The sequence below is a fragment of the Eurytemora carolleeae genome, unplaced genomic scaffold, assembly GCF_000591075.1.
Source record: "Eurytemora carolleeae unplaced genomic scaffold, Eaff_2.0 scaffold1519, whole genome shotgun sequence".
NCBI lineage: Eukaryota > Metazoa > Arthropoda > Copepoda > Calanoida > Temoridae > Eurytemora > Eurytemora carolleeae.
Window position 1 is genome coordinate 1 of NW_019397411.1, and position 23998 is coordinate 23998.

General features: G+C 33.8%; 1 protein-coding gene across 2 annotated transcripts in view; it reads right to left on the reverse strand.

The window, feature by feature from the left end:
• Positions 1 to 3560: 3560 nt before the first annotated feature.
• LOC111714139 (calponin homology domain-containing protein DDB_G0272472) overlaps positions 3561 to 23998 on the reverse strand; it is a 29048-nt gene continuing 8610 nt past the window's right edge. For both annotated transcript variants that reach the window (XM_023489185.1, XM_023489186.1), the window contains exons 2-8: positions 18116 to 18304; positions 16611 to 16787; positions 13008 to 14531; positions 10480 to 10611; positions 7573 to 9904; positions 5506 to 5702; positions 3561 to 4666 (exon numbers count right to left, since the gene is read on the reverse strand). In XM_023489185.1, the coding sequence (XP_023344953.1) occupies positions 4195 to 4666; positions 5506 to 5702; positions 7573 to 9904; positions 10480 to 10611; positions 13008 to 14531; positions 16611 to 16787; positions 18116 to 18273 (4992 nt within the window). In that variant the 5' untranslated portion in view covers positions 18274 to 18304 and the 3' untranslated portion in view covers positions 3561 to 4194. The remainder of the gene's footprint in view (positions 4667 to 5505; positions 5703 to 7572; positions 9905 to 10479; positions 10612 to 13007; positions 14532 to 16610; positions 16788 to 18115; positions 18305 to 23998) is intronic.

Sequence of the window (23998 nt, forward strand, 5' to 3'; positions counted from 1 at the left end):
CCTGAATTTGGAATTTTTTTTCCTATTTTCAGAATAGCTTCTCAATAGCATGCTTAAGGGAAATTGAAACCCTAGTGCAAAACAGGAAAAATATCTGTCTTAATAAACTATAATGTGTGAAAAGTTAAAAATCTAGTTTTTTAGTCTTTAGTCATTAATTTTGACTCTTTTTGAGTCTTGTAAGCCAAAAAAAAATTTCGCCTGCGCCACGATTTTTTTTCCTAATTATGAATTTTTTGGTTTCTAAAAAATCTTGCCCCCCCACCCCTCACTTAAATCCTGTATCCACCCCAGTTGATTTAACTACTTAAAAAGTGTAGAGAGAGCTAGATTAATTGAAAAATGAAAATGATGTTTTTAATTGTATGAATTTACGCTGCAACGATTTTAATGTAGAAAGTAATGTTTTTTTTCTTCATAGTTATTCAATTATTTATAATAGTTAATTATTAAAGGCAGTTGATCGATAAGAAATATTGGGTAAAAAGTTGATCCGCTCTACTACCCATCTGCGTATACGTATATACGTAAATGTTTTTAGGTTTTTATTTTACGTATTTTTTTCGTTTTCTCTTTAATTAAAAATACGTAAAAATACGTATTTTTAAGTATATGTAAAACCTATTCCATATATATGCAGCAATGTTAGGATTTTGTTCAAACCTAAATCTGATTTAGGTTTGAACAAAATCCTAAAATTGCTGAGTAAATCTACCTTATAGGAAAAACCTAAAAACTCCTGATTCATTGGATTGTTTACATACGCATTTTTACGTTTGTCATATACGTATTTTTGCGAATATAAACTACTTATTTTTAGTTTTTTTACTAAGGAAATGGTCAAGAAAATACGTAAGTCATACGTATGGAAAATACGAATGACATACGTATTCCAAACCTAAAAATACGTTTTTATACGAATGTCATATCGTATTTATAGGTTTTCCGTTTACTAGGATTATAGATACTCACACAATAAATGTAAAACATTAGGTTTCAAATCTGCTTTCAAGGTTAATTTTTCATAAATGTTTATTTTGATTACAAACATATATCACACTGGGTTTTGAATTAAACCCGTGTTGTTGTGGTTTATACTTTTGACACAGAAAACATCTGTTTTGTTAGATTTTGATTATATAGTTAGAGAGTTGATTTTATGGATATTCATTATTGTGTTAGAGAGTTGATTTTATGGATATTCATTATTGTGTTAGAGAGTTGATTTTATGGATATTCATTATTGTGTTAGAGAGTTGATTTTATGGATATTCATTATTGTGTTAGAGAGTTGATTTTATGGATATTCATTATTGTGTTAGAGAGTTGATTTTATGGATATTCATTATTGTGTTAGAGAGTTGATTTTATGGATATTCATTATTGTGTTAGAGAGTTGATTTTATGGATATTCATTATTGTGTTAGAGAGTTGATTTTATGGATATTCATTATTGNGAGTTGATTTTATGGATTTTAATTAAAGGGTTAGAGAGTTGATTATATGTATATTGATTTAGTGTTTGAGAGTTTATTTTATGGATATTTTTTATAAAATTATGGAGTTGATTTTATGGATTTTGATTATGAATTAGAGAATCGATTTTATGAATATAGATCATAAGGTGAGATGGTTGAGTTTATGGATTTTGATTGTAGAGTTAAGTTAATATGTTGGATTTGATTATATAGTTCAATAGTTAATCTCCTGTTCAACGAAATAACCAACCTTAAATTCCCTCCTTTTTTAATTCCAGGGAGGATAATTACTTATCCTCCCTCTTTACAGGGAGGGTAATTACTTATCCTCCCTCATCACAGGGAGGATAATTACTTATCCTCCCTATTTACAGGGAGGATAATTACTTATCCTCCCTCTTTACAGGGAGGATAATTACTTATCCTCCCTATTTACAGGGAGGATAATTACTTATCCTCCCTCTGTGATCCATACAGATTTAATTCAAGATTTAGATCAAGAAATCAAATATTCTTCCATATGCATTAGTAAGAAATAAGAGAATTAAAATCATAATTGATAGTTTTATTGATTTAATTATTATTTTATCCCCCACGGTTGGTTATTTCGTTGAACAGGAGATTAAACGATAAATTACTGCTTAACCGGGAGTTTTCATGAGGATAAATAAATTGAGGGGAAAACCACTTAGCCTTGGGCCTCCTCGACCTTTTTGGGGTTCTTACCTCCCTCGCTATTCTCGTGAGGTTTAGAACCCCAAAAAGGTTTTGGAGGCCCTCGGGTAAGTGGTTTTCCCCTCAATTTAATTATCCTCCCTTAATCTCCCGGTTAAGTAGTAATTAATAGTTATAATTTTATGGATATTGATTGTAAAGTTAGAAAGTTGATTTTATGAATTTTGATTTTAGAGATAGCGCGTTAATTTGATGGATTTTGATTATTTGGTTATGTAAAGAGTTAATTTGACGGATTTTGATTATTTGGTTATGTAAAGAGTTAATTTGATGGTATTGAATATTTGGTTATGTAAAGAGTTAATTTGACGGATTTTGATTATTTGCTTATGTATAAAGAGTTAATTTGATGGATTTTGATTATAGAGCTAATTCGATGGATTTTTGTACTATCAATTATCTCCCAAACAAATGAAAAAAAATGTTTTTTTTGTCAGTTTTTAAATGTGAAATATATTTTGAAGCTCATCTGATACTAAATACATAGGATACATATTGTAAGAAGAAATGAGATACTGTGTTTAATATCTTGTAAACTTGACATCGCCTTCTAAGACGAGAAGCATCAAATGCTCCTTGTTTTGAGATCTCCGAATTGTGGTCTGCCGTTTTTATACAGGGTGTCCCACGAAACATAACAGTCGGTGAATAGTTTAAAATGTCTTCTTCCATAATTTGTTAAGTTGTTTGATACCAAAGAGAATAATAACAAATATTGTATGGCAGTCATATTAAAATAAAATTTATTTTAAAGTAAGATAATATATTTAAGTAAGAGATTTGTTTAATGTAAGAAACTAAAAAAAAAGTATTTAACATCTAATATAACATATAGAAAAAGACATTAAAAACTGTTCACCAACTGTTATGTTTGGTGGGACACCCTGAACCTTAAGAATTGACTGAGATATTGAAAAACTTATCTGAATTTTAAAATATTTTAAATACAATCGAGGTTGTTTAAATATTTAGTATCTCCGACAGTTTTTTGATACAAAGAAGGAGGCTATAAAATTAACCAAGGTTTAAAGACTTTCAATGTATTTTTTTATACTCCTTTAACAACTATTAACTTTACAAAACTCAAAGACAAATTGTAAGTCCAGGGTCCAATCTCTAATGTACTGCATGACTTGACACCCCAGCGAGAAAATTACATCAAAACTTTGAAGTTTGAAATATAAAAGGTGTACAATATTAGGTTGCAAAGATATATGAATTAGAAAAGCCATGAATATTTTTACCGTAGTTTTCATTTTATGATATAAAAAAAAATACCTGTAAAAACTTATGTCTTGTATTTTAAGTTCAGTGATTATGTATTCTTAAATCTTGAAAAAGCATTAAGACTGTAAATTGAATTTATTTAATCATAATCAAATTCTAAAGATAACAATATGAAACCTATAAACTAATCTAAATACATTATAAAATCACAATTCTGACTTAGAAATGTTTTAACACAGTACAAAAAAGACTGTAAAATGGCAACTAAGAACTCTTAGTTTATTTTAACAATATGATATAATATATAATAGTGACCAAATTTATCAAATTGGAAGATTTTGAAAGCCATAAATCTAAGTTTAAAAGCTGTGTTTATATGTTAAATTTTAGCGGATGAGGTTTAGAACAGTATTTAAAATATGAACATATTTTGATAGATAGATATACGAGTATTTGTTTGAAACTTATTTTAAAAACTATTGCTATGATATCATCAGGAGAGGTGGGGGGGGGATATTTATGAGTATTTACAAATGATGATAAAATGTTTCTAATGTCTTTCTTTGTTAAATTTTGCGAGCGAGGTGCTATTACTGTATTCATTAGTTTTTTATTGATCCAAAACTTTCACTTTTTAAGTTGAGTTTGGGCTTTGTGTAGATTCAGGACTTTATAGTTTGGAAGATTTAAGTTCAAGTCAAGGTTTGGTATATGTTCTCCTGTGTTGATGTCCATAATTTGTTATGATAAAAATTTATGTTCTTGTTTTCTTGAGTCCTGCAACTCCTCCTGCTCTGCGTATAGCAGCGAGCAGGTCATCTCGTGGATCCAGGTTTGGAGGAGGAAGAACACGGCTTGATTTCTTCAACTGGAACAGAGCAGGTGGAGGAGGAGGGGGAGGAGAAGGAGAGGAAGAAAATTTCCTATTTATTCCAGGAAGGATTGGTGGAGGAGGAGGAGGAGGAGGGAGAACTCCATCAACCTGAACCTCGTCCTGGATATATCCTCGGCCGGAGGATTTTAGTTTTTGTTTTGCTTTCATCAGTTCAGCGGTAAATGCCCTGTTTATTTCCTCTTGGGGGAGTTCTTTAGGTGGGACGACCGAGGAAGGTTTCCTCTCCAGGTTCCCATTCAGTAGACTGGGATTGTTGTTGTTCTCTGGAGGGGTGAACGTTGCAGTGGAGAGACGAGGACGAGAAAACTTCTCATCTTTAACGATCAACTCTCTGAAATTATTTCATTTATTTTCAAAATAATATAAACTTTAATATTGGAAAAATGTCTAAGATTTGAAAATTTTGTAATATTTAACCTCACAGCAACATTATGAACTTTACTCATCCTTTTATCAGTAAAATCATTAATAAGATAAATTGAGGATAAAGGAAATGGTTTTCAAGATAAAAACTGAAATTATCTGTCTTTTGCTAAAAACTCGAGCAAGCTAATGATCATGAAATTACAAATAAAAATGTGCTTTTTAAGTAAATAATCAACAAACATCAGTCTTAAAACATCCAACAGAGGATAAGGAAGGAAGGATATTAGATACCAGGGAAGGGTAGGATGAAAGGAACTAGGAAGGATGGAAACCAGAGAACATAAGAATGTAAGGTACTAGGAAGGATGATTACCAGAAATAGTAGGATGAAAGGAATTATAGGAATGATGGATACCAGGGAAGAGTAGGATGAGAGGACCTTCGAAGGATGGATACCAGGGAATAGTAGGATGAAAGTAACTAGGAAATATGGATACCAGAGAAGAGTAGGATGAAAGGGACTAGGAAGTATGGATACCAGGGAAGGGTAGGATGAAAGTAACTAGGAAAGATGGATACCAGAGAAGAGTAGGATGAAAGGAACTAGAAAGTATTGATACCAGGGAACGGTAAGATGAATGGAACTAGGAAAGGTGAATACCAGGAAAGGGTAAGATGAAATTAATTAAGAACGATGGATACCAGGAAAAATCTAGGAAGGGAATGGTATGCTAAAGAGAGCTTTAAAGGATGGACACCGGATACCAGTGAAAGGAAGAATAGAAAATGAAAGTTAAATATTACCTTGGTTTTCTGAAAGGTTGAGCAAGGGTTTGATTTTCCTTGACTTTTCCTACTGCAGTGGGAAGGGAAGGATAAGTATCAGTTTCTCTGGCTCCGTTCATCCCGAAGTAGAATCTGTTAGTTGGCAGAGGAGGAGGAGCAGGAGCAGGTTCACGGTTTATCTCCAGTATCTCCTTACCACTGGAGGAGGAGGATATCTAAATAGAAGCAAGAATAACGAACACGTTATGATTTGTGTAAGATATTTGGATATCGAAGGTTTGATAATCTCAGAAGACGATAAATCATGATATTTTAATTACGTAGAATGTAGATATATATGTATTGTAAATTTAGAATAAATTGATTAATCTTAAATTGTTTCTACTTCCCTCAACCATAGTTCAATCACAGGCCTACTGTTGACCCTCAAATCAGAATAGATTTCACTGGTCCAGGGGGGGGCTTAGCCCCAATAGCCCCCCCTGAATACGCCTCTGACTATACACATATGCAATAACTGCAAAGTTGTTCTTAAGATAATTATGTAAAAAAACGCAATTATCAAAGCCATTGAATATTCATAATTATTATTATTCCAACATAATTTGAATACTTAGATATTACATAATAAATTTCATCCATGTGTTCTACAATATACTTACATTGAAAATAGGAATTGAACGAAAGGGAATTTGCCCCCGGCTTTTTCAATGTATGGTTTAAAAGGCAGCATTTAGAATGGCCTTGATGCATACGCAAACATGTGCCGGGCTTACCTTGGTCATCTAACAAGCACATTCTTCATTACAACATCTTATATTATAATTAAAGGGAGTGTTCACGAAAAACGAAAGGGGGTATACTTAAATACAACGTGTTCCATTATAGTTAAATACAATGTGTTCCATTATAATTAAATGCAACGTGTTTCAAAATACTTAAATACAACATGTTCCATGATATTTAAATAAAACGTGTTCCATTTTTCTTAAATACAGGTTTTTCATTAGACTTAAATACAACATGTTCCATTATACTTAAATACAGCGTGTTCCATTATACTTAAAAATACAGGTGTTCCATTATACTTATAAATACAGGTGTTCCATTATATCCAATACAACATGTGCATACAACGCATGAAGAATAGGTTCGTGATATATCAAGTTTGTATGACAACCTTGGTGTGTAAAGGATGTAAATATTGAAGTTAGAATGGTACTTTACATTTGGTTTCTATACAATCAGAAATTCTATCAGGAATCCCTCAGCAGAAAAAGTTATTACAAAAAAAAACTTTTTGTTAATTATCAAAATTAAAATGGAGAGCTTATCTATCATCATTTGATGATGCCCTAATTACTCCCTTGTTTTGCCCTTACCCCACACCCTGACTATGTAAGATTATTGAATAATCCAGGGTGCGAATCCATTGTTAATTGTTCCAAGTGTTAACACGTGCGAATACATAATTTTCAGAACAATTTCACGACTTCTGAAATATTTAGCAAGTTACGTATTCTATTTTATCAAACGGAAAATATCATGATTTATCTACCAAAATTCTTTAGACATTTTAATTTTAGTTTATTTAAAAGAACTGTTTTAGTAAAAAATATTTTTGCTCTACAATTTAGCCATTGCAAACATTAATTATATGTTTGTTTATATTATCACATAAAGGCGATATTTGTATACGCATATTTACAATTTTTATTTGTTAATTTTGAGTTGATTTGTTAACTTTTCTAATTCGACATAAGCTTAAAACTTTTATAAGAAAATAGATGTCCAAAACCACACTTGTGTTTTAATTTTGCGCAGTAATTGTAAATTTGTAATAAAAAAGGACAATTCTTAAATTTGCTTTTGAAGTCACAAAAGAAATAATCGTTTGAAATACTTAATTACATTTCTTCAAAGGAATTAAGTCTTTACAACAAGCTAAAATTAGCTTGTTTGATCTAGAAGAATTTATGGCTTAAAAACTCAGTATACTACATTGGGTTGCAAAGAAATTAAGGATTACAAAATAAGAGGTTGTGACAAAGACTCAATTCCTTGATGGTAGGAATATTAACTAACCTGAACTTGGTCTTTTATCTTGTTTGAGTTGTGTGAAAGTTTTCTCTCCCAGGGAGCAGGTTCATGTTTAACCCTGTCTCCTTCTATCTGAGAGCGTCTCTTCTGCACTAAGTTGTTATGAGAGATAAATCCCTTTTCATCCCCACTAGAGGAGGAGTCCTTACTCCTCCGCAGAACTACATCATCCCAATCAACCTTCTCCGACATCTTGGAGTCGGAAATCTTTCTTTCCAGGTTTTTCTTCTCCATGGAGTCAATATCTCGGACGAGTTCATCCCTCCATCTCCGATCTGAAGTTTGGGGCTGGACGGATTCTACGATTGCTCCGGATTTTCTCCGACTAGCGGATATGACTGAAATCTTGGGATCCTGAATTATCTCCTTACTCACTCCAGTTCTGTCCTTATATCTTATTTCAATAGGTTTTGCGGCCAATTCTGGTTTTTGTCGGAACCGGGGCAAGGTTTGATCCGTACTATGGTTTTGCCAAGAATTCCCAGGAATCTTGTTCTGGATGACTGAAGGATTTATTTGTATCTTGGAGCTAAGAATTGGTTTACTTTGCTGAGCTTGCTTAGGATCAGTTTCCGCTCCTCCAGAATTTAATTTGATCTCTATAGGTTGGGTTTGTTTAATATCTCTATCGTCCTTAATCTTAATGACCGAACCTCTAGAATGTTCTCCCCAAACTCCCATTGATATACTGGGAGGACCACTATACTGCTTTCGAACAGGAGATTTAATCCCAGAACCCGTCCTATCCTCATCAGGACTGGAATAAGATTTTACATCTTGCAGGGTTTGACTAGATCTGATGGCCTCCGTGTAACTAGATTTGCTCAATAAACTTCTAGGGCTGTCATAATGGTTCTCCTCCAAGGCTCTACGGTCGGATACAAAAACACTAAATGAATTTCTGTCCTGCTTTCTGTGAACTCTATCCAAGGAGTATCCCATCCCCTCCCTGGATCTATCCTTTACTCCACCCATTATGCCCTTTCTGTCTAAACTATAACTGGCTCCACTATTAACTGCACTGTACGCATTCTGATGGGTTGAATCTGACTGAATGGACTGACGCGCGTACTGAGAGCGCGTAATTTCCCCCGGTCCGTAGTTCCCCTCCCCCTTCTCCAGCTGCAAACCTCGGATCCGCGCCTCAAATTCCTCAATTATTCGTGACTTGAACTTATCCTTTGAATCTAAACCTAGGTCCGGAGCTAAATATCTAGGGTTAGATTGCACTTGTACAGATTGTTTAATTACTCCTCGTCCTTCCTCTCCGTCTCCCACCTCGGAGATAATTGGCTTCTCCTCGGGAACCTGTTGTTTCGGTGCAGAGAAAGATTGGTGACTCAGGGTACTGGTGGAACCATTGAAACTGTGGTTTGCTTTAACCTTAAGGTCAGTTTGTTTTTGCTCCGACAGCGAACCACTGGAAGCCCTGTGAGAGGTTTGGGCGTGCGAGTTGTGCAAACGAATGTCAACCATCGATCCGCTAGTTTTGTTTCTTTCCTGCTTAGAAGCAAGACTGGAGTTAAGTTTCTGTGAAAACAGATCAAGGTTTAAGCTCTGACGTTTATCGTGATTTATTTTAGGATCATCCCTTTCTCTGTAACTAGACATGGAGAAAAGAACCTTCCCCAAGGCGTGTTGGCGAGGGAGTTCAACCTTCTCAACTTTATCCTCGTCTTGGATTTCCTCCTGAGGTCTCTCCGAGTCATTTGTCTTGAGAGAACCTTTGAAACCCGGTGCAAAAGAGTCATTTCCTTGTGACGCAACCCTCAAACGAGCTAATTCTTTCCCATTCTCCGCCCAGTCCCGGGTTTGAAGAACTGAGATATGGGGTTTAGGTTCTTTCTCCTCTTCAATATCCGTATTAGAATCTTCATTGGTCTGCAGGCTTAACGGAGGAGAACAGGTTTCAGCAAAATCATGAATACCAGAATCCGGAGACGGAGATTTAATGGTTTCAGAAACTGATCTATGGTTTGGTAGAGGATAGGTGAAGGCTAGAGTAGGAGGAGGAGGAGATGGAGGAGATTTTTTATTCTTTTCATGATACAATTCATTATCAGGACTAGGATATGCATTACTGAGAATATTCTCATTCTTCAGAGAAAAATGTTCTGAATGATCTGAACTCTCATCAGTTCCTGTAACAGATAAATGCTCTAATGAAATCTTGTTGTAGGATTCATCCAGAGCCTGTGATATCTCATTTCTCCGTCCTCTTTCTGTCCTTAGCTCCAGCTCCATTCTCTCCAGCTCCTGTCTGTTCGAGATTGTAATAAACTCGTCTGTATCCGAGATCTCTACTACACTGTTAGATCTAAACAATATTCAAATCAGATTGATGTTTAATCAATGGATCTCAGAAGCATACAGGGGGAAGGAATGAAACGAAATTTCCTGATTAATGAAATAAATGTTTACAAAGGATTTATTTGACAAAGGATTCATTCTCTCCCTTAAATTTTACAGTTTGGTATAAAATTTAAAAGTATTCGTAGATTTTTCAAAAAAAATTTACAAAAAATCTCATTTCCTAATTCCTATATCTTTGCAAACTGATAACCATTGATGTTTCAAACTGTGACTTTTTCATTTAGTAGATCAATTCATAGTTTGAAATGTCAAAAATCTTCCACGTCAAGTTGCACATATTTATGGATTTGAAAAGAGTTTGGGGCAAATGTTTTCTAATCCCCTGAATTTTTGCAACAGCTGGGGGTTTACACCTTTGATATTTCAAAATTATTTTATTCGATCTGACATAATTCTCAGTTTAAAATATCAAAGATCTACAACATTGGTTGCAAAGATATAGGGATTAGAAAATCAAAATTTGTGGCAAAGACTAAATTCCTTTTCCACTTTAAGCTATATAGAAAACTCAAATAAAACCTGGAGCTATTGATGGTTGGAAGAAGATCATCTTCTGAATCTATTTCAAGATGAACAACTCCAGGTTCTCTTCTCCACACGGTTTCATTTCTCTCCAGAGGAGAATCCTCGGAGATTATTCTCAACTGTTGTCTGGAGAACAATCAAACTTAAACCTTGGAATTGTTTCCTTAAACTTAATTAATTTTAGGGATTTTTACTTTATTTGAGGAATCAATCAGTGACTGTAAGCACATTAAGAGTAATAAATTCTGAAGGTATAGGATCGGAGATGTTATCAAGTTGAGACAGATCTAAGGACAGATTCGATAAAATTATAAAGTAACTTGAATTATTGAGGACGGAAAGGATAAACAAACATGATGAGGATAATAGAGATGTAAGGACGGGTAGGATACAAATAATAAAGAGGATACCGGTGTAAGGACGGGTAGGATATAAATGATAAAGAAGATAGAGATGTAAGGACGGATAGGATACAAATAATAAAGAGGATACCGGTGTACGGACTGGTAGGATACAAATGATAAAGAAAATAGAGATGTAAGGACGGGTAGGATACAAATAATAAAGAGGATACCGGTGTAAGGACGGGTAGGATACAAATGATAAAGAAGATAGAGATGTAAGGACGGATAGGATACAAATAATAAAGAGGATACCGGTGTACGGACTGGTAGGATACAAATGATAAAGAAAATAGAGATGTAAGGACGGGTAGGATATAAATGATAAAGAAGATAGAGATGTAAGGACGGGTAGAATACAAATGATAAAGAGGATACCGATGTAAGGACGAATGGGATACAAATGATAAAGAGAATGGTAAAGTAAGGGCGGATAGGATACAAATGATAAAGAGAACAGCGATTAAAATTTTTACATCACCAGGTTGCAAAGATAAAAGGATTACAAAATAAAGTGTGAGGTGAGTAATCAGTTCATTTGTACTGTTCAATTTATGCTCAGAGGTTTCCAAATCTAAATTAAAATGAAACAATTCAAAACTAGGAGACTAGACGAATGCAAAGGCTAGACTGGAAAGAACTGAACTACTGAAACGCTTACTCCGGGTCCAAACTTTAATTGTTATAAGTTGCGTGAGTCAAACCGACTAACTGCTTAGCATGTAACTCTACCCTGGATAGAGTGAACATTGACTCCATAAATGTGTTTAAATATATTCGCAGAAAATGAGAGAATACGACGGGACCCATAAAACTAAGGAATACAAGACGACATTTAAACAATCTCAGGTGTATTTGATGTCGTTTTACCAGTAGCTTATTGCCTCCAATGGATTTTTCCAATTCCACAGTTTTAATGCTCCCGATGTAATGAAGTTTTCTCTTTAGTCTTTGCAAACAAAACTAATAGATACGGAATAATCTGGAACTAAAGGTTGTGAACTATGTTCATAAAATAAAATTAAATTCCCAAATTTCCACGATCTTTAAGATTCAAGTTAATCATAATCCAATCCGTCTAATGTAAATCACTAGATGTATATATATTGTATTTCAATTACATCCCCCCCCCCCCCTTCTATACATTGCCCCCCCCTCCCAGTTCTTATCTTTCCTTCCCACGATTATGAATAAAACACACGAGGCCTCAACACTGTTTCCACGCTTTACACATTGCTAACATTAAAATCAACTGAATCAACATTTTTTAATCTTCTTAATAAGCATATATTAACACCGGGAACCTGTATGGACATATTCACGGTCCTATTACACGTTACAAGATACAGGTTTACCCCACACAGGATGAGACTTACTGTCTGTTTCCTTATATTGATGATTCCTTGCAGCTGGAAACTTGTTGCTCTATTTTCCCAATCGTGTTAAAAGTCATATCTGAAGACTTTTTTCAAGGCAGAATTCTTAAATCTACCTTAAAATCCTCATGATTTTAGGGTTTTAGGTCGTCTTTAGCCTTAACAGTCTCATCCTTTGTGGGTAACCCTGCATAAAAATGCAGTACAGAGCCAGAATCTACCCAATTTATCGGGCGTATTTAAGATTGGGGCTCAGAGATTTTTTAAAATTTCTCCCAAACTGCAGTACATTTGACAAGACAAGTACATAAAGATTCATGTCTAAACTTGGGAGTCGATCTTGTAGAGTGTTAAAGAGATTTTAAACACGGTTTTGTATTGAGAAATCTCATCAAATATCTTTAATTTCAGTACTTCAGATGCCTCATTTGATATTTCCAAATTAGACATGATTATTTTCAATGATCCTTTAGCCAAACCATTTTCTTTTGTATGTCTGAGTGGGGGNTATTTTCCCAGTCCCATATAGTTCTTATTGGACCTTGAGAATTAAGGGGGTTGAATCGAACCTGGTATTGTTTGAGTTTACCTTGAGATAATATAGATTACTACATGTAGCATGTGCTATACAGGGATAAACAATCTAGAAACAAATATTTATAAACTGAAGCCTAATCCCGTTTCCTCTATTTTAAGACGGGGCTGAATTTGAAATTTAGAAGTTGAGATTTTTATAGTTTGATTCCTAATGGTTTCTGTTTGAAGCTGAGCTGCGAGAATGTCTCCACCCTGAGAAGCTCTTCTATTCGACCTTGCTCTCATATCCATAGATATTTTTTGTCTAACCTCATCCTCCCTCTCCTTTCCGGTCATCCTTCTCATCGGACCAATCTTGTCCTCTGCGTCCTCCTCTATTGAATCCTTGTTCTCTGCGTCCTGGTTTCCCTTTTCATCTCCGGACTCGTCCTCTGCAGTGAGATACAAACTCTCACTGATATTCTCCGAACCTTCCTGAATAGTTGGAACTAGATCTGAAATTTTAAACTCCGTGGATTTGTCATCTTTGTCAGAACTTTCGTTCTTGTCGTCTGGTTTGTTCCCATGGGTTTTTGTGGTAATCTCGTTTTCAGATTTTGACTTCTCATTTTCCTCTGACATTGGTTCATTTTCTTTCAACTCTTTACTTTCGATTTCCTTCGTATCACGGTCAGTCTTTTGTTTCCTATCCTTTTTAGCTTTCTTTTCTTTCTTCTCTTTCTTTTCCTTTTTCTTCTTCTTTTGCTCCAGGTTGTCCTGACTAGTTTCTCGTTCCCTGAATTTACCAGGATCTGCTTCCATATCAAACAGTTCATAATCTTCAACTAGTTCCTCGGGTTCAGAATCCTTTTCCATCTCATCTCTACTCTCCGTCTTTACTCCTGAACTCCCAACCTGATGAACATCTGCAGCTCGGATCATTCTGAAGTTTGGTATTTCCTCCAGGTTCAGCTTTGCTCCGTCCTCTTCATCCTCTCTACGCTCCTTACTCATACTTATCTTCTTCTTTTTAGGTTTGGAGTCATCGTCTTCCTTCTTTTCTTTGTCCTTCTTTTTCTTTTTCTTTCGTTCCAAAGATTCCGATGTTTTAGTAATATTAGAAATCTCAATTGAGGATTCAACGATCATCTTGCCGGAATGTTGAATTATTGTATTATTTGTTAAACCCGCGGGATTAACTTCACTTTTATCGACTCCCGTCTCGTTCTTATCTTTCCTTCTTTTGTTTACTGTTGAATAAATATCCTCGTTCTTCACAAATATTTTACTTGATTCATTTTCAATAATTATTTCTATAATTTCATCATCCTCCACCTCCCGCGTATATTCACGGTCCTCTTTACTATCAATCCTATCCGAAACCTTTTCCTTATTCTTCTCCTCATTTTTCTCCTTTTCCTTATTCTTCTCCTCATCTTTCTCCTTTTCCTTATTCTTCTCCTCATCTTTCTCCTTTTCCTTATTCTTCTCCTCATCTTTCTCCTTTTCCTTATTCTTCTCCTTTTCTTCCCTTTTTTCCTTTTTCTTCTTCTTTCTTTCCTCCTTCTCTTCTTCTTCTTTTTCATCGTTATATATTTCTGAATATCTTGGGGGGTTTAAGATTGCTGGGTCCGGAGAAGGAGGGGGTTGGTCTTGGTTGGGAGATTGAGGGGCGTGGATGGGAGTTTTCTCCTCCTTGATAGGGGAGATAATGGCAAGGGGTGGTGGGGGTGCTTTACGTTTCTTGTTGCTCCTGCAAAAAATGAATTTAAATATCAATATTGAAAACTAGAATCACATTTTCTGTTTGATTTTTTGGTCTTATTTTTTATTTAATGTTAAACAAATCTTTCACTTATAGATTCCAGAATTAAAGATTAAAAAATGCATGTTGTAGTTAGGGATTGGAGTTTTAACACAAACTCAAATTTTCTAATCCCTGTATCCTTGCCACATGATGTTGTAAACCTTTGATATTTCAAACTTAGAATATTTGATCTACCAGAATTCGTAGTTTGAAATATCTAAGGTCTACAACATCATGAGTTGCAAAGATATAGGGATTAAAAATCTTTTTGGCAATATTTAGATTATTTATTACACAGAAAGAAAGTATCATTATTTAAGAACACAAATTTATAAGAACTGTGGTCGTTTTCCGAAAAAACTGAGATAATTCTGTAAAAAAAAGCATATTGCAAAATAGAAATAATGGCCACAATCATATCAAGATATTCAACAAATGTACAAGTAAGGTAACAATAAAGACTTGAATCTTTTAAAGCTACATATACAGGGTGTCCCACGAAACATGACAGTATGCAAGAGGCCTTGAATGTCGTCTTGATTTTTGATATAATTTGCTGCGTTTATTTGTCAACCTAATTTTAGAAGTAAATTTCTAGAGATAATAATCACAAAATTCCCCTAGTCCTGCCATTTCCAAAATGTGGTCTGCATTTTTTGTGCTTTCAATATTGCCCGAGATATGAACAATTTCGTTTAGATTTCGACAATTTTGCTTTTATTTAACAAAATTGAAATCTGAACCAAACTCTTTATATCTCCGGTAATATTGAAAGCACTAAAAACGCAGACCACTTTTTGGAAATGCCAGGGCTAGGAGAATTATGTGATAATTGTTTCAAGAATCATACATGTTAAAGTAGATAGAAGACTAAATGTCACAAATAAATTCAAATATCAAAGACGACTTTCAAGTCGTCTTGCTATTGTCATGTTTCGTGGGACACCCTGTATGTGTATTCAATTTTAGAGAGGTTGCGCGAGGATTATTTTGACTCATGGTCTAATTGTGGTATTGGAATCATAGAGTAATAAAACGAAGAGGTGAAGCTTAGCTCAGATGTACACAACCGACCTCCCTATTAATTAATTAATAGATTGGTCGGTTGTGTACATCACGATATGTTTACGTATCTAACGCTGTACACTTGTATATGGAGCGATCGTATTTCTAAAGGGGGATTTTATGGAATTGACCAATTTTTAGATTTTCTTTCTTTATTTAAAGAGAATTCGAGGTCTAGCCATGCAAAATTTTTTGGTATTTTGAAAAAACTCACATTTTTACAAGAAGAATTTTTTTGGTACTTTTTCACGATGCAATATTTAGACATGCTTGTATTGAAATAAACAAACAACTGAGCTTGAATATACTGCAGTATACAATCCTGTGTTTACAATCCATATAAAGTGTCTATCTAATTATCAATACTAATATTCAAATATCTACATTAAACCACTCCTTAGAAATACGATCGCTCTATATACAAGTGTACAACGTTAGATACATAAACATATCGTGATGTACACAACCGACCAATCTATTAATTAATTAATAGACAGGTCGGTTGTGTACATCTGAGCTAAGCCCCACCTCTTCGTTTTATTACTCTATGATTGGAATACACTGTACTGTGTAATGAGTAAAACTGTAACCGTAATTTCAAGTTTTACTGTAGCAGAGTGTTATATATGATTCTTAACGGTAACCTTTAAACCTTTTTTTTAAATTCTGACAAATTTTTTCCATCTCCCCTGCTAATATAAATCCGCAGTACACTTTTAGCAGAGAAACCACGATAAAAAAGTCCATTGTTTACATAAAAAACTAAGATGTCTCACTCATACTTGATCATACACAGGTTTCAAAGGTAACATTATGAATTATTATTAAAGGGTAACATTAATTATTATTAAAGGGTAATATTATGAATTATTATTAAAGGGTAATATTATGAATTATTATTAAAGGGTAATATTATGATATATTATTAAAGGGTAACATTATGAATTATTATCAAAATACCTGAAAGAGAGGTTGGACATCGATGAGGATGGTCTATTGAGGTTGGAGGTCGAGGTGCTGGACAATGAGAGGTTTGAGAGGGAAGAGGCCGGCCTCACTGGGGATATATCCTCAACCCTGAGCAAGGAGGTTGTAGAGGATATCATGGTGGAGTTCTTCTGGGGTCTTTTATCATCCCTAAATGATTAATGAACAGAATTAACAGATTAAATTGTCAATGATAAAAAATAAAAATGTCTTGAACGAATGGCTAAAAATGTCTAGCGTAAACGGATTTAAATATTTAATTTGAGCAGATAAAATAATCCAAAATAAACAGGGAAACATGTCTAAAAGAATTAGTAAAAATGTCATGAAAAAGCAGGTGTATGTCGTGAATAAACAGACAAGTGTCTCTGAATCTGAAATAAACAGACAAATGTATCTAAAATAAACAAACAAATATGTCAAAAGTAAACAGATAAATACGTCTAGACTAAACAGATAAATATGTCTAGTATAAACATATAAATATGTCTAGTATAAACAGATAAATATGTCTAAAATAAATAGATAAGTGCATCTTTAATAAATAGATTAATATATCTTTAAAATAGATAAATGTGTCTAGAGTAAACAGATGAATATGTCAAAAATAAACAGATAAATATATCTAGGACACACAGATAAATATGTCTAGAATTAAAAAATAAATATGTCTAAAATAAACAGATAAATATGTCTCAAATAAACAGATAAATATAACTAGGATAAAAAGAGATAAGTGTGTCTAGAATAAAAAATAAATATGTCTAAAATTAAAAAATAAATATGTCTAAAATAAACAGATGGATATGTCTAGGATAAACAGTTAAAACAGTTAAAAATATCTAGAATAAAAAGATAAATATGTTTAGAACAAATAGATGAACAATTCTACAATAAACAGGTGAATACGTCTAAGAGAAACAGACAAATAAATATGTGAAGGGAAAACATATAAAAATGTCTAGAATTAACAGGTGAATATGTCATAGGATAAACACATACATGTCTAGGATAAACAGATTAAAAGGTTTAGGATGAAAGGATAAATATGTCTAGAATAAACAGATAAATGTGTCATGGGTAAACAGATATAAATGTTTAGAATAAACAGATGAATTTTTCGATGACGAACCGATTAAAAAGTGTAGGACGAACGGATTAAAAAGTGCAGGATGAACGGATTGAGAGGATTTACATCTAAAAGACGACAATGAGCGTGAAGAATGGAAGATTATAAGCCTATATAAGATGTATCAGTATAATGGTATACCCTGAGAACAAACTAATTAAATCTAATCACAAGTTTATCCCCTCAAACCTGAGATTGCCTTTTTAAATACCAGATTTAACCGTCTTAGGTGAACAATGAAATAGGATAATAAAACCAAACCGAAGTATCCCGGGTTTGCAAGAATTTGTTCGTCCTTATACCTCGTTCACATATTGCAGGATGAACCAAGGACAAAATAATATATTACCTTTGTCTAGGGTTAGATCCGCCTCCTGAAACCGGCGGGGGCGGAGCAGCCTTTTTCTTCCGCCGCTCTGGGGCGGAAGGTGTTGAGTTATCCATTGGATCACTACTCCTACTCCTCCTAGGAGCAGGAACTGGAGCTGGGATCTTTACTCCAGTCATCGTTCTACCCGGAGCATAGTCTTCAAACTATCTGAAATATTTCTTATCTTAGAAAATTCATAATTCTAATCAGTAAAGACTAATAACATGCAGGCAAACGTTAAAGAATTTATAAAAACAGTCAAAGTCTTCAAGGATAAAAGATAGAATAAAATTTATTATCGATAAAAGATCAAATACTGAAATTTAACAGACATGAAAACGATTAAATCAATTATTCTAAGATTATTAAAATATTATCAATAAAGAAGTTTAATCGTTGTCAAAAACTCAAATTTTCTAATCTATATATTTTTGCAACCTGATGGCGTATTTTAAACTTAGATTATTTGATCTAACATAATTCATAGTTTGGGTTGCAAAGATATAGGGTTAAAAATTGGGTTTGTGACAAAGATTTAACTCCTTTCTTTTATCATGATTAATAACATATGAAGGTTGATTTATTCAAAGTCCCTGATGAAAACTATTTGAATAATAACCGAAGATAATAAATGACAACATTGAAGATAGATGACGAAAATCAAACATGTGATTTTTGTTAAAAAAATAAAATTAGTTAAGAAAATAAAAAAATGTTTAAAGGAGTACATAAACTTTGATACAATTCCCTTAAATGTAAATAAATTCAGTAAACAAAACTACGATTTTTATCTTGTATAAGACGTAATGCATTTGCTTCAAGATATCTTATTATCTATCAATTTATCTGCCAAATAATAATTATGTTTAAAGTTTTTCAAGATTACGTACTTAATATTTAGAACAGTTAGCTTAATATTCAAAACCTTCACGATTAGTTTATTAAACTAATAATAATTAGAATAATTTAGATGAATTGGTATTCAAATACAAATATGTTTTCACATTTGCATATTAACAAAGGAATTGAGTCTTTGCCACAAACTCAAATTTTTGTAATCTCTATATATTTGCAACCTTGTTGTGCAAACCTTTGATATTTCATACTTAGATTATCTGACCTAATAGAATTCATAGTTTTAAATATCAAAGGTCTACTTGGACATTCGGTTGGAAAGATAAAAGGATAAGAAAATCGGAGTTTGTGGCAAAGACTCAATTCCTTTATATACATTTATGTTGATTATTTAACACGTTTGAATTAATTAAAAAAGTGTATTATTTTAAACTCGGATTTTTTAAAGGTTCTTTATTCAAAGATTGACTTTCACATTAAAAGCAGTCAAAGGTTTAAGCGGTGCCATTGTCAATTTGACATGCCAATGTATAAATTTGAAATGACGTCTTCCACAGTTCCTTTAATATTTTAAATTTTGAATCTGTTAGACGAATAAAAGTCTTTGTAATCTGCACACAACCCCCTTTAGTAAATTGATGAGTGGGAGTGGTTTAAACCATGATCAAGGTTCCTAGAATATATTTTCTATTCAGAAATACGAAACCTTGAAGGATATAAAACTTGTTGTATATCCTGCAAATATTTACATTTACAGGGTTATCTTGACAGAATACCTTTAAAGGGACTTTCATTGTTATTTCAGGACCTTCTATTTGAAGAGGGGTATATGCCGATTAACGGGAAGAATATCGTCGATTTTATTAGTGCACAATGTTTAGTTCTCTCAAGGAGATATTGAATAGAAGGAGGGGGCGATAGGATTTCCGTACACTTTGCTGTGACGTTTTTGGACTGCTGAAGAACTAGTTTTTGCGTAACAACAATAACAAAGGAAGCTGGCAGCCGATCTAATGTAAACAAACACAAGTTAGTAAACTGTAAAAGTAGTATTAAATCTTGTTAAAAAAGATTAAAAAAGTTAATGATTTTAGTTTTATACGAAGAGGATCTTATTACAGAGACGTTTTCAATCAAATTCAAGGTTATCCTGCCCCCCCCCCCTAGATGTCTGTTTATTATTTGTGTTATTGGTTACAATCTTTATTATTGTTGTTACGCAAAAAATAGTTCTTCAGCAGTCCAAAAACGTCACAGCAAAGTGTACGGAAACTCCTTCTATTCAATATCTCCTTGAGTTCTCTTAATTGTTTCTAAAGTAGAAATGCACAAGTCACATTATAAAGAAACCACATTTGAAAATAACAAGTTTTCAAATAGAAAACGATGGATTTTTCAAGCATTTTTAGGCAAACAACGCTGTTAAGGGTACCATTGTGAATCGCACATGCACAGTGCACCCCACTCGATAAATGGAGAAACAGTACGGTACATTCTAGCTCATTCTATATACCGGGCCGAATTTCAATTAGCAAGGGCAAGCAGTACAGTACATTAATACATTCTATATGAGGCAAAACTGGACGGTACGGAAAATGAATGATCCCCTAGCTTCTAGAGAAATTTATATGACTGCAGTCCCTTACTGCCTTAAATGACAACATTGAACACGAGTATATCTACTAATCCAAATGCTAAAAATTTATTTGAAAATGAATACAATGCAATATACAGCTGTCTAGAACGACTCACCCTTTTTAAGTAACACTGAATACTATGTTTGTGTTTTTACTCTTGATAATGATAATAAACGTATCTAATTGTAAACATATATTTGTCAGTATACAAAACAAGTCGAGAGTAAAAACAATAAATTAAAAAGATTTCTCGTCACTATTTTCCCAGTCTATTAAATATTAGATAAACTCCCATATGTTTATCATCTATTACGTTAGGTAGAAATCCACATTTATGTAATCTTCACGTTTTTTTTAGTTCGGATAAAAAGCAGGACAGAAATTGCAATCCAAATATTAAAAAGCAAGACAGAAATTGCAATCCAAATATTAAAAAGCAGGACAGAAACTGCACTCCAAATATTAAAAAGCAGGACAGAAATTGCAATCCAAATATTAAAAAGCAGGACAGAAACTGCAATCCAAATATTAAAAAGCAGGACAGAAATTGCAATCCAAATATTAAAAAGCAGGACAGAAACTGCACTCCAAATATTGTGCTGCTGCAATATGATTGTTAGAAAAGTAGTTACTTATAATTATACCCCTCATTTGATACTTCAAGCTTAGACTACTTAATCTAATATAATTATAGTTTAAAACATTTAAGGTCTACGACCATAGAGAAAGGAAACGAAGAGGTAATTAGCTTACCCCAGATGTACACAACCGAACAACCTATTAATTAATTGGGTGGTCAATTGTGTACATCACGATATGTTTACGTATCTAACACTGTACACTTGTATATAGAGTGATCGTATTTCTCAGGGGAGGTTTTATGTAGATGTTTGAATATTAGTATTGATAAATAGATAGACACTTAATATGGATTGTAAACACAGGATTGAACATTCAAGTTCAGTTGTTTGTCTTAAACTAACCTAAACCTAAAATAATAAAAAATGAATAAAAACAGTTTTGCTGAAAAATAAGTGGTCATGTCATTGAAAATCTACAAATTTGAAAATTGCCAAATGTTTGCAGTCAACATCATCGAATTCTCTTTAAATAAAGAGAAAACATAAAAATTGGTGAATTCCATAAAATCCCCATTGGAAATACGTTTTAGATACGTAAACATATATCGTGATCGTATTTGCTTGGGGGTGGTTAAAAGTATATAATTGAATATTTGTATAGATAGTTAATCAGATAGACATATATGGAGATATGGATTGTAAACATGCAGGAACTGTTTACTGCAGTACATTCCAGTTCAGTTGTTTGTATATGTTAAGACAAGAATGACAAAATATTGCATCATGAGGTTGACTAGTTGCCATTTCCCCTTTTGTTCAGGTTTCTTATCCAGNACAAGGCCTTTTTCCTCTTAATGTAATTGTGAATCAGAAAAAAATACGCTCTAAGCATAACGTTTATTTTAAAATTTTCAAATATTCTCGAATTACCTTTACATAAAGAAAGAAAATCTAAAATTTTATCAATTCCATATAATCCTCCTTAGAAATAAGGATCACTCTATATACCAGTGTACAGTTTTAGATCCGTAAACATATCGTGATGTGCACAATCGACCACCATATATTTAATCGATAGGGTGGTCGATTGTGTACATCTGAAGTAAGCTTTACCTCTTCGCTTCCTCTTTATGTCTACGACAAAGCAATGGGCTGAAAAGATAAAGGGATAAGAAATTAGAGTTTGTGACAGAGACTCAATTTCTTTATTTCTAGCGATAGTGTTTCCAGCATTTATTAAAAAAATACAAGGAACCCGTATTTGATAACTCTTGACGTTTTTATGAAATATTGAGAACAATGTGAAATAAATATTGTTTGTGGTTTTGTTACAATATTAATTGACTCTTTCACTTTTTTAAACTTTGAGAAGAATTGATTGTTTTCCAACTCTAGCTCATATATTGTATATGATTGGCTAGTAGCAATTTTTATATATATGTCTGATAAATCATTAGGGTTCAACTAGATATTACTGACTTTTACTATATTTTAATGGGTATAATTGATTTTAAGAGAAGAACATATTAACATAGAAACGTCAAAATTTAAGATTTTGATAAATTTCTTCATAGAATACTTTAGTAAAAATACGAGATTTAAATCTTCTGAAACTAATTACATGGGTTAAGTTCCCGTAGCTCCCTAGATACAGCTTCCTTAGCTCCCTGAACCTGACTACAAAGGTCCTACTCCCTTAGTTCTTTAAACCTGAATATATGGTTCCAGCTTCCTTAGCTCACTCAACCTGACTATATAGTTTCAGCTCCCATAGCTCACTCAACCTGACTATATAGATCCAGCTCCCATAGCTCACTCAACCTGACTATATAGATCCAGCTCCCATAGCTCACTCAACCTGACTATATAGATCCAGCTTCCTTAGCTCACTCAACCTGACTATATAGATCCAGCTTCCTTAGCTCACTCAACCTGACTACATAGATCCAGCTTTCTTAGCTCACTCAACCTGAATATATAGATCCAGCTTCCTTAGCTCACTCAACCTGACTATATAGATTCACCTTTCTTAGCTCACTCAACCTGAATATATAGATCCAGCTTCCTTAGCTCCCTGAACCTGACTACATAGGTTCACCTTTCTTAGCTCCCTGAACCTGACTACTTAGGTTCAGCTTTCTTAGCTCCCTGAACCTGACTACATAGGTTCAGCTACCTTAGCTTCCTGAACCTGACTACATAGGTTCACCTTTCTTAGCTCCCTAAACCTGACTACATAGGTTCAGCTTCCTTAGCTCTCTGAACCTGACTACATAGGTTCAGCTACCTTAGCTTCCTGAACCCGACTACATAGGTTCACCTTTCTTAGCTCCCTGAACCTGACTACATAGGTTCAGCTCCCTTACCTCACTCAACCTGACTACTTAGGTTCAGCTACTTTAGCTCCCTGAACCTGACTACATAGGTTCACCTTTCTTAGCTCCCTGAACCTGACTACATAGGTTCATCTTTCTTAGCCCCCTGAACCTGACTACTTAGGTTCAGCTTTCTTAGCTCCCTGAACCTGACTACATAGGTTCACCTTTCTTATCTCCCTGAACCTGACTACTTAGGTTCAGCTTTCTTAGCTACCTGAACCTGACTACATAGGTTCACCTTTCTTAGCTCCCTGAACCTGACTACATAGGTTCAGCTCCCTTACCTCACTCAACCTGACTACTTAGGTTCAGCTACCTTAGCTCCCTGAACCTGACTACATAGGTTCACCTTTCTTAGCTCCCTGAACCTGACTACATAGGTTCACCTTTCTTAGCTCCCTGAACCTGACT